The sequence below is a fragment of the Gekko japonicus genome, unplaced genomic scaffold (genome assembly GCF_001447785.1).
Source record: "Gekko japonicus isolate JY-2015 unplaced genomic scaffold, Gekko_japonicus_V1.1 scaffold648, whole genome shotgun sequence".
In the NCBI taxonomy this organism is placed as follows: Eukaryota; Metazoa; Chordata; class Lepidosauria; order Squamata; family Gekkonidae; genus Gekko; species Gekko japonicus.
In genome coordinates, this window is record NW_015169193.1 from 636468 (window position 1) to 648495 (window position 12028).

Consider the following 12028-nt stretch of genomic DNA (forward strand, 5'->3'; position numbering starts at 1 on the left):
TGGACTTACAACTAAGCTCCAGACTGGGGAGAGATCAGCTCCCCTAGAGAAAATGACAACTTTAGAGAGCAAACACTTTAAAATACCATAGGTGAAATTCCTCCTCAAATTCACTGCTCCACAGGCATCACCCCAAATCTCCAGGAATTTCACAGGCCAGAGTTGGCAACCCTAAATTCAGCAGATTTTCCCCCTCACAATGTGTAATTTAAAAAGAAGAATAAAAAGGACTGCAGTTTTCATGTGGCCTGTTTTTTATTTCTGTTTGCCCATTGCTTTCCTTATTGGAGGAGGAGTTGTGGGTATTTTTTATTAGATACTTGGCTAAATACACATGTTGATTGATCTGCAGAGCAAGAGAGCAGCAGAGGGTGGCTGCCCATTTGGTGTTTTCTGATTGGGAGCCTGGAAGTCAGTCAGGTGATACAGACTGTAACTGGTGCCCAGTCTAATACTCTAGAGTAGAGACAGCTCTTGATAAATGACAAGTATGCCAAGGTACACAGTACATGTCCGAGGGGAATGGCTCGCTGTGCCTTGCCAGAATGGTACAAACACTGTGAGGTGGCTAGGCAAAGAAGCTGTGAGGCGTTATATGAAAAACAAGCCTGATAATGGTGGGTTTGCATCTGTGGAAGAAGTGGAATTCTATGTCCGCCGTTGCAAAGGACTTGGATTGCTGGATCACGATGATAAACTGGAGGTCGCTCTAGAAGACAATGAATTTGTAGAAGTTGGTAAGTAAGCTGCAGATGGCTGATGTGAAAATCCCTGTCCTTGCACATCTTTAGGAGTAGTGAACAAAAGCATAACAAAATGGCAGGAACTATGTGAAACATTTTGTGGTGAAAGATGGATGTGAATCCCATAAAGATCTATGGGACTTAAATGTGTTTTAAGTGTATGATATCTCAACCATAGATATTTCTTAGAGCACAAAAACAGAAATGCATTTTTGCAAAAGATACCAAGAACCATATTAGTATTTTCCATGTTTGTGGAATAAATGAAAGGTTTACACTGGTCCAAATATGTTTTTGATGCAAACTGTCTACTGCTTTCTATGGCACATTAATGCAGAGGTTTTGAATGCACCATCTGTGATCATGCATGTCATTGTATTTTACCATTTGCCCTTCTGTTCCATTCTTTCCCCACTGTTAAGCTTTACAGTACAATCCTAAACACCCTTCTAAACTCTTTGGTTTCAATGGACTTAGAAGGACATAACTCTGCTCAGGATTGCACTAATTATACACACTCTAAAGTAGAGAGGTGTTCTTCACTTTTAAGTACATTCATAGTAAGTATGTATTTTAGTTGAAAGGGGTTCAAACTACTTGGCAAAATTCTGACTGAGCTAATAGTTCGATAACAACATATAGGGTTGAGGGAAATGTCACGTACTTGTAGCTGCTGTTGAAAACAACGTGATAGGAGGAGATGTGAAGAGAGATGGTAAAGAGGAGTGAAGAGGTTGGAGATGTGAGGAGTTCTTCATGTGTATAGTAAACCTTATTCTGATTGTTAAACATTGCCGGTGACAGCTGAAAAATGTATTTATTTATTTATTTGGATTTATATCCTGCCCTCCCTGCAGGTGGGTTCAGGGTGGGTAACAACAATGTAAAATGCAGCACAGTTAAAACCAAATTAAAACAATAGTTTTAAAACAATAAAAATAGAACTATAGAATATCACTGAGGGCCAAATACAGAAAAACGTCGCTTAATTGTGAAATGGACACACATTTGTGTATCTTGGACTCTGGTCAGATGCAAGAGGCAGCACACTTAACTTTAAGCAAACAGAGTGTGTGGTATACTGGTTAGAGTGCTGGGCTGCAACTGGGGAGGCGCAGGTTCTGGTCCCCATTCAGACATGAAACTTGGGCCTTGGGCCAGCCATTCTCTCTCTGTCTACCCTAATTCACATATATGCTATTCTGAGGTACTTGGAGGCAGAATGTGTTAAAATGTAATGGACACCCACAAGAGAACCAGTATGGTGTACTGGAAAGAGTTTTGGATAAGGATCTGAGGATACCCTGGTTTGAATCCCCACTCTATCATGGGAGCTTGCTCTATTACCCTGTGCCAGTTGCACAGTCTCAGCCTAACCTACCTCACAGGGTTGTTGTGAAGATAAATTGGAGGAGAGGGAAATGATGTGAGCTGCTTTGGGTCCCCACTGGGAAGTAAGGTGGGGATAAATGAAGTAAATAAATAAAAATAATAAGACGTGCTTTGACACCCACTATGTAGAGAAATAGTTGTTTGCCTGGAAATAAATGTTGTTAGTCTTTAAGATGACATTGGACTTTTGTTTTACTTTGCCTGGATATAACCATGGATAGTTTGGAACAGAATATCTTCATCAAAAATATCTGTCTAATCTCATGCTTGCAGGCTCCTTCTGTCTGTAACATGATATGTCTGTTTGCTTGACATGGAACTCTGGAGCTTGGGTCAAGAGCAGCTACCCCTACGGAAGCCCATCAATAACCTAATACACTCTGCCCCCTTGCAGGTTTTTTTCCATTAATTACACTGGCAGCAAAAGAGTACACAGTCAGTTCTCATAGGGCCTGTTTTCCTTTCTTCCAGTAATACAAGGAGATGTAAGTTCTCCGGACTTCATTCCATCACAGCCAGAAGGAGTTTATTTGTATCCTTATTCAAAATGTTTTTTCTTAATTTTTTTCTTACTTTTTTCTTATTTTTCTTATTTATTGCTTTTCTTATTTTTTGAAGTAAAAATGGGGCAATTCAAAGACAGAGGTTTCTGCATACTCAGGGGATTCCCAAATATGCACAGAAAATATTAGCATGCAAAGAAATCACACACACACACACACACGGAAGATGAAGACTTAGCAAATTTCTTGACCTTTAGAGAGCTGTGAGATGGTGAGAGCAGCTGAGCATCATTTAAATAAGGGGAGGGGGAATAGGAGGACTTCCTGGTCACTTATAGAATCCTGCAAGAGGAGATTGAGTCTGAAGCTGTGTGTCATGAGGCATTCATTCCCCAACCTGACTCACCAGTCTAGGATACTATTAGCTTTTAAGGGCGCTGACCACTTTGAAGCCGAAAGATGCTAAGGAGGGGGAAGGAATTAATTCAAATGAGAGGGAAAGCACTTCTCTTAATCCATTGTGCCTCTAAAGGCCTCTTCCAGTTGAAAAGGGTGGATTTTCCTAAGAATTCATTGTATTCTGAAATAGGGCACTTATTGGGACCAGAGGATTATTGCACATTTCTCCAGTTCCTCCTTGTAATACCAAATGGGGAAGGAACACTTAAAAACAACCCCCTCCTGAGCCCCCCCCCAAATGTTTCCCCCCATACATACACTATTTCTTGTAGAACTTCAATTTGTACATAAGAGTAATGAACCAAATGTGAATCAGCAAGTGGCATATATTTTCCTATGTGTTGTTGCAGATATAGTAAATATCGAGAACCAGAAGAGGTAAAGTAGTAAAGTAGTAACAAAGTCTCCTATTTTCTAACATCCATTTTTTACTGTCTGTACATTGAATTAACTGAATTCATAAACTGATATTCAGCATTTCACTCTCATGGGTCTGTTAAAAGATTTCTTAAAGTGCTTTCCCGTTTGCAATAACATTAATTGTGGAGAGACATCACTTTAATTTCCATGTATCAAAGCTGGTACAATTATACCGTTCATACACCTTGATCTAATGAAGTTATTTTTACAGTATATTTATTTAGATGGGAACAGTCTGACCACAGAGAAGCTGGTCAGCTTAGGAAAGGGGCTCTACAAGATCAAAGTGAGTATTTGGAAAGATTCTAATTCTAATTACCTGTATTATTGAAATGGAAAAGTAAATAAGGGCAATTTTATTTCCAGCTTACTCCTGAAGCTGAGATTAAGGTCAGAGAATCAAGTGATGTTATTAAAAGTATTGTAGAAGATGCAAAAGGTAAGATGGAAGATGGGAATCTATTTTTTAAGTAAGGACAGTGGCTGTTCAGATTCTTTTTAAAAAAGTAAAGCATTTTATTTTTGTATTTTTAGATCCTGTCTATGGAATCACTACAGGTTTTGGAAAGTTTGCACGGATCCGTATTTCAAAGTGTAAACTACAGTATGTCTCCTCTGCTTCCTTTTAATATCTGTAAAATACCGATAGATGACACGGCCAAAAATGTATAGTGTTTTCCCCCTTTAATTTAATTTCTTTCCACAAATTGAATAGTTTTTTTTCCCTTTTATTTGCTAAAATTTTGAAAATTATCTTAAATTCTGTATATTATTTGCTCTAATTATCTGTTTTTGCTCTCCCAGGGAGCTTCAAGTTAATTTAATACGGTCACATTCTGCAGGTAATGAAAAATTCACTTCAAGCACTTTTTGTATACAGTTGTTAAAGCCAACACTAATAACCCAGAATTGGATGTTTTTCATTGTAGGTGTTGGGAAGCCTTTGATCCCTGAGAGATCTCGTATGCTTTTAGCTCTACGGATCAATGTCCTAGCTAAAGGATACAGCGGGATTTCACTAGAAACTCTTCAGCAAACGATTGATGTATTTAATGGTAATATGATCCATTCTGCACTGGATTTTCATGGGGTTCAGTTGTCGGCACAAATGCCACCATTTTGGACGTGATGAGACTCTTGTGGAGAGTCAATTTGTCAAGAAATGATGAGGGATTTCATTGTGCACTCTTCTGAAGTAACAACTGCTCCTTTAAAGAAGGGGGGGGTCAGCAAGGGATCTTCCCAAGTCCTTTGTCAAGAGTGGGAAAATCTTGTGGATCTTTCAAAGTGGCTGTTTCTACAATCTGTTATATGCCTTCCTGCCTTTGGGCCAAACACTTTCAAAGGAAAAAGGGACCCTATTTTGGATTACCTCCTTTGAAGTGGCAGGTGCTCCTCTAAAAGTGACAATCCACAGTCCAGTCTGTCCTTTGTGAAAAGAGGTGAACTGTTTGGGCTGTTTGTATGGCAGTCCAAAATGAGTTATGCATATAGAGGGTGAAAGGTTATGCAAAATGGAACTCTCATTTTGTCTCAGCTTGAAACATACTCTCTCTTCCTGACTCAAATAAGTAGCACAAATCTTTCTCAAGTTATAATTTTAACCAAGGGGGAATGATTTGGTCAGGGGTCATTTCGTAGAAAAAGAGCTAGGGGACTCATTAGCATAACTCATTAGCATATGCCACACCCCCTGACATCACCGGAAGCGTGTCCTCCCCACAGCCGGCGGCGACCTCCAGCGGGCACCAGCAGGGAGCTCCAGGCCCCGCCCTCCCGCACCTCACCCGGGGGGATGGCGTCCCCCCACGTCCCCCCCCAATGACACCTGGATTTGGTGGGAACAACTCCGTGAATGGAAACTGTTATATGGAAGCAATGGTCAATAGCACAGATGGGATGGTGTTTGGTAAAGAAGTAAATCTGGAGTAGTGGAGTGGATGATGGTATGTATTCCTCAAGAAACCAGGACTCCTGACTAAAGCCCAGCTTTTCTTTTTCTAAGCATCCTGCCTTCCCTACATCCCTGAGCAGGGGACTGTTGGAGCCAGTGGAGACTTAGCCCCTCTGGCCCATCTTGCACTGGGGCTAATCGGAGAAGGAAAGATGTGGTCCCCAAAGAGTGGATGGGCTGATGCAAAATACGTAAGAATGGTTTAGATAATGCTCTGTGAATCATTGTTGGTTTACTGCTTGGCTTACCACGTATAATTTGCCCGAACCTATACTCTGTTGAAATCTAGGTTTCATTGTTTTTCATGCAAAAGAGAATTCTTGTGTTTTAAATAATGAGACCTTTCATAGCAACCACAGTTTTCCTTGGCAGTCTCTCATCCAGGTACTGACTGTGGCCAACCCTGCTTGTCTTCCAAGTCTGGACAGGCTGAGGCTAAGCTGGGCTATAGCTATAGAACATCTTCATAATTATATGACATGCCAGGATTGTAAGTCCCAACCAGGGGGCCTTAAGGCTGTATTCCTTGTATTGTGGCTTCTCCCTACTCTTTTTGCACAATTATTTTTTAACATGTGGAAATTATGTTCAGAAAAGTGAAGCCAAAATGATTTAAATAAATAATACTGTAGGGGTGATCATGTTCACATGTGGAAATCTTGATAGTTACATTTTGAAGTGGGTTAGTGTATAATTTTTCTGCTTCTGAAATGATACAGAAAGAGGCTTCCTAAAATGATCATCCAGTTCCATAAATATCGTGTAGAACTATGGGGATATATGGTGTTGGGTGGAGTAATGAAATTCTTAATTTGCAGTTTGCATATTGGGAGGGGTGTGTGTAGTGAGTGACTGGGGGAAAACAACAACCTGGGTAGGGGGTGAAGCAAAGAGAGGCCTAGTTGTTTGCTCTCTCTAAGGACTGGATTGCAGAAAGGCCTCACCTGAAGAAGTTCTTGTCTCGTGCGGGTCCTCCCTTGAGGGACATCACTTCTTCTGGAGGAGGTTAGCCCCCAGACCATCTGTCTTTGAACTGAAGCTGATTTCTTCTCTTGGATGGTGAGGAAAGAGGCCCTGGGAACTTTCCTTCTCACTGGAGGCCTGCTTCTGAGGGACTGGGATTGGACAGCTCCAACAAGAGAACAATATTTCTGGGACCCTGACTACTGGAACTTTGGTTTGGGAAGGGAAAGGAGTTTGGGAGTAGAGATGTAAAATTTCCGGAAATTTTGAAGCTCGGAAAAAAACCCGTTTTTTTCCGGGGGAAAACGGAAATTTTCGGAAAAATTGAAAAAAAATTGCCACATTAGCACTTCTTTTTTCTTTTCCAGATCGAAAGTCATTCTGTTACTTTAGGAACATAAAATATGGTTATGGACATTTTTACTTGGCATGAAATTATCACAACTAGGAAATTAAAAATATAGTGTATCCAAACAATGATTACAAACAGAATACCCACCCACATGCAAAAACAAAACTGAAACCTTTCTCTTTTCTTGTGACAGTAGCACCTCCTAAAGGAAGAAATGCATCTTGTTCTTGCATTGGAGAGTTCAGTTTGTAACCTAGGACTTGCTTGTCCTCAGTGCACAGAAATTAGATCAATCTGATACCATATATATATATATATATGAAATGATTTGGAAACTATTTGAACACCTTGTCTTAAAATATTTTATTCATCATGTTAAAATAAAACATTCCATAATCAATTTTTTTTCTTTTCTTTTCTTTTTTCAATTTTTCCAATTTTTGGGAAAAAAACAAAAAGGCTTCAGGGAAAAAACGGGGAAAACCCATTTCCCCCCCGAATTTTTCCGGGTTTTTTCCGGGCCTTCACATCTCTATTTGGGAGTGGGGAGTACAATACCCTGTGTGCAGAACTGTATTTTCCTTGTTGTGATAAATAGTTGCTTTGCTTAAGACAAGGTGTATGAGTGGGAGGGGGGCTTTAAGAAAGGAGTCCCTAAGCTTTGAGCTTGCCCTTATTTCCAATACCTGGGTTACAATTGTCTCCTAGCTAGTGATGCTGCTACCCACTGAAAGGGTTCTGTGCACATGAAATGCAGAAGTTTTGTTGGTATAATGGGGAGGAGGAGGAGGAGGAAATTGGATTTATACCCCGCCCTTCACTACCCGAAGGAGTCTCAGAGCACTCGTTAAACCAGTAGCTTTAAAACCAGAGATGTGAAATATAGCTGAGGTGAAGTTCTATTGCCTCATTTTAAATCAAAGTTTTAATAATAATTTGCATCATTTTTCCTGCTTTACAGGTGCTGGAAGCCCACGGACTGAAACCAATTAACTTGAAGCCAAAGGAGGTAATAAAGTGCTATGATCCTTGTTTGACTAATTGACAGTTGGGCACATGAATGAGTTTACTATCTTTAAGTCCACTTGTGGAAAGATATTTGCCTTCCAAGATATGAATGATAAGAAGATATAGATAGCTGCCTGAGGACAATGGAATCGGGAGGATATCATAGAGAAAAAGTTAATAACACACCCTGTCCCAGCACTGTGGTCATGATCCAAATGTAATGTCAAACTCCCCCAGCTGATTGTTTAAAGGTTAAACTATCAATTATAGATCACTTACCAGTGTTACCGTAATCCTGAGAACAGGTAGGAAGGAAAATTATGAACAATTCCGCAGACCTTTCACTAAAGTAAAATGAGGCAAAAGTAGGGTTGCCAAGTAAACTTACCTTGGCGGTGGGGGAGCCTTGCCGGGCTCCGGGAGCTCTCTGGTGATGCGTGTGCCCGCGCCGCCAGCACGTCACAGGAAGTGACGTGCTATGTTGCTCACATTGGGGGCGTGGCCCCGATCGTCGGAGGGGTTTTCCCTCCGATGATCGGGGCCACGCCCCCAACGTGAGCTACGTGGTTGCGTCACCTTTGGTGACGCAACCACGCTGCGCTTCGGGGGGCAGGGTTCCCCCCGGGGCCCGATTCCATGGTGGCAGAAATCGGGCCTCCAAAGCGGGGGTTTACCCGCCACCCGCCCCCACTTGGCTGCCCTAGGCAAAAGGCCTTTTCTAATTAGCCCAAAAAAGCAATTCTAGTTATAGTACATAAGATAATGTATTTTTGTAACTTATTCCTAGCACAGACCCAGTAGGCTTGAGCATTTGATACGACAATGAGATTCTTTAACAAATCCATACCAGAGTTTGGTATATTAATGATATAGGATTGTCATTTTCCAGGTCGGGCTTGGAGATCTCCAGAAATTACAGGTCCCCACACTATAGAGATCAGTGCTCCTGGAGAAAATTGCTACTTTTGAGGGTTATGGCACTATACCCCCATCTATAGTATTGTATACCTTATCCAGCTTTCACTCTAAATCTCCTGGAATTTCCCAACCCAGAGCTACCAACCCTATCATGGTATATTCATGATAACATGTCATATAACATGTTAACAGATACCTACAAATATTAGGATTGCTCAGTTCAATTCTTCTGTTGATGGATGTAATTGGTTTGAGTTTTTTTTGTCCTTATATGTCCTTTTTAGAGAAACATTATCTTGCATGTATGAATACTTGACTATTTATAATGGATTTTACACACTGGTCCCCAGAGGGCCTTTTTACATTGGTGAGGCTTTAAAATAAGTGTTCTTCATTCCATTACCTCATTAAAGCTGGCAATAATGTGGTAAGGAAGACCTGGATAATTATGCACACATTACTAATGAGACGTTGAAACACAGTGAGAAAATAGCTGAGTAAGGCTTTGGATTTATTATATCCCTTTCAGTGAGTAATACAGTAGCTCAAACTATGTATGAATTGAATTATGTTATTCTTTCCTCTGTTGACCCAAAGAGCCCTGTATTTTTACAGAAGAAGGGGGGTGGAAACACTTAACTCTTTTCAGCTCAAAATTACTGTTCCAAAACTGATATTTAGTCTGTGGATGGACTGGCCACTTAATTTACAGGGAAAGGCCCAGTGGGTCAGTTCCCTGGACAGCCACTGCCAGGTAGGATAAAGCAGCACCAAACAGGTAGAGTTGCCAGCCATAGTAGGGATGGAGTATCCACCACCCCCAGTCCCTCTTACCCCAGTGCCCCTGTGGGCAGAAGCGGGGGAGATTTGTGTTTGTTTTTTAAAATGGCCAATGGGCCGACAGCATGATGTCTCTTCTTGGGAAAACACTGAAGTGATGTCACATCTCACTAGGAGTTGCCAGAAATTCTACAGTAAAGCCATAGAGTTTTTAGCAATTCCCAGAGAGGACTGACATAACTTCTGGGTTTCCCCTGGAAGTAATGTCATGCTGTCACCAACAGCTGCCCCTCATGTCCCTGTCCCTCCAGTCCCCTGCTGGTTATTAGGCCAGGCCTAGTAACCCTAGCAACAGCCGAGCCAATACCCATTGTTAAAGCCACTGGCCAGGGCTGAGCTGAGTAGCTCCTGCAGCACAGGGGTCACCCAGCCTGGCTTGCTCCTGGGCCATTTAAGGTCCCCAATTTGCCACTGCCTGTGGAAAGATAAGAGGACTCTCCCCATGAGTGAAAAGCCATGTTTGAATGTGCGATCCTGAATACATAGTGTCTTATTTGAATCAAGAAGTTCATGCACCTTTCTGCGGACAAAATCACTGAATACAATAAATGCTTGCTGTTTCCTTGCAGGGTCTTGCTCTTATCAATGGGACACAAATGATTACCTCACTAGGATGTGAAGCAGTTGAAAGGGCTGCTGCAATTGCCAAACAAGCTGACATAGTGGCTGCTCTCACACTTGAAGTTCTGAAGGGCACGACAAGAGCATTTGACTCTGGTTGGTACTGAATTTTCTAAGGCTACTAGCCAATACAGATGAGCAACTTTGTTTGTTTGTTTGTTGCTAATGTGATGGTAGCATTAGCCCTGTACTGAATCATTTATGCATTCTCTAACCAGATACAATTTAAAAAATCATTTAAATTTATTTATGCATTTATCTCCCACCCTTCTTCCAGGGATCTCAAGATGGTGTATGTTGTTCTTCCAGCCTCCATTTTAGCCTCGCAGCAACCTGATGAAGTAGGTTAGGCTGAGAAAGAATAGCTGGCCCAAGGTCACCCAGTCAGCTTCAAAGATGGGTGGGAACTAGAAGCTGCCACTCTAACGGCCTGGCACCATTACTCAGTCCTTAAGAGCTAAGGGAACAGATGATAGGGGTGAGAGTGCAATCTAAACAGGGGAGCGGTAGGACAACAAAAACTCTGGGACTTGATTGGCAGGAAACCGAATGCAAAGAAAAATCTACTGACTGACACAATAGCTTTATAAAGAGCTCCCACCTCCTCTCCCTCTCCTCAAAGTGATGAGGGTACCTGGAGAAATATTACTCATCTACTCTTTTCACAGCCACTCTCTCTGTGGTAGGGGAGTGGTAGGGTGCTCAACCAATTAGAGCTCCTAGGGCTGAGCTGTTAATTCTGAGAAACCAATTAGTGTATTTTATGGCTTGTGCTCAAGGTGATCTGAAATCTAGGTGACAGCAGGTGGTGGCAACTATATGAGTTCCCTTCCTTTAAAAGTGAAGTGGAGAATCCCAGCCTCCGTTCCTAGAAACCTGAGAGCTCTGTTTTCACATTAGCCAGATGGGAAGGAAAAGAGCTTGTGGACCCCCCAGTGTCCCTGGACCCCAATGTGAGAAACCAGTCTATGTGGAAATGCCTCCCCCCTAGAATCCACCCCAGCAATTAAGCCGCTGGGTTACACAGTATTCATGTCATAGAAGCCCCTCCAAATAGAGGGTATAGCGTGCTGGATGTGCAGATCCATCCAGCGGAGATACTCTCTGGTTTGTTGGTGATGGCTGTGACTATTTAGTTTGATTTGCCCCTCCCCCCCCCCATGAGGGAAAGGGCTCGTGGCACTGAATGGAGACCTGAGAAGGCTGTGGGATTTTTCAGACTCCTGGGAACCCAAAGTGAGTCTGTTCCTTCACAGACTGCTTTCAGTTTGGTTTTGATTTCTGCATATATGCCATTTGTATGGTGATGTCATACTGTTCATGCAAATATGTTCAAATTCTTAGAGATACCAATTTTACAGCACTTGTCAGTTGAACTGGAGGAGAGCTTTAGTGCTATGCTTCTCTACAGTAAACATGCACTTGCACCAAGTAATTTGCATTAAACAGCTGCATTTTGCTTGAGTTTTATTTGAATTAATCCCCCCCCCATTTCTATTATTCCTAATTGTCCTTTTTTTAAAATTAAGCATTTAAGTGTTCCTTGTGAAAATGCCCTTAATTTACAGAGAGGGAATAGCCAAAGTGTTGTATTTAGATTATCTTTGTCTTAAACAGATATTCATGCATTGCGACCACATCCTGGGCAGAATGAGGTGGCTTTTCGATTCAGGTCACTTTTAAACTCAGACCATCATCCCTCTGGAATAGCAGGTGAATAACATATTGACAGATCATACTTAGCATATTGCATAGAAAAGAACTTGTGACAGATTTACCAAGATTCTTCTTTCTGCAAGACCTTGTGGAGACATCTTATTTCCCCCTGTATACCCCTCCTCCACTATTTCCTCTT

At 41.7% G+C, this 12028-nt stretch overlaps 1 protein-coding gene across 1 annotated transcript in view; it reads left to right on the forward strand.

Moving 5' to 3' along the window:
• The first annotated feature begins 490 nt into the window (after positions 1–490).
• HAL (histidine ammonia-lyase) overlaps positions 491–12028 on the forward strand; it is a 24379-nt gene continuing 12841 nt past the window's right edge. Inside the window, exons 1-12 of the mRNA XM_015416273.1 lie at positions 491–737; positions 2607–2667; positions 3448–3475; positions 3729–3803; positions 3884–3956; positions 4052–4121; positions 4322–4359; positions 4447–4572; positions 5523–5662; positions 7748–7795; positions 10122–10269; positions 11791–11886. Coding sequence (XP_015271759.1) covers positions 491–737; positions 2607–2667; positions 3448–3475; positions 3729–3803; positions 3884–3956; positions 4052–4121; positions 4322–4359; positions 4447–4572; positions 5523–5662; positions 7748–7795; positions 10122–10269; positions 11791–11886 — 1150 coding nt within the window. The remainder of the gene's footprint in view (positions 738–2606; positions 2668–3447; positions 3476–3728; positions 3804–3883; positions 3957–4051; positions 4122–4321; positions 4360–4446; positions 4573–5522; positions 5663–7747; positions 7796–10121; positions 10270–11790; positions 11887–12028) is intronic.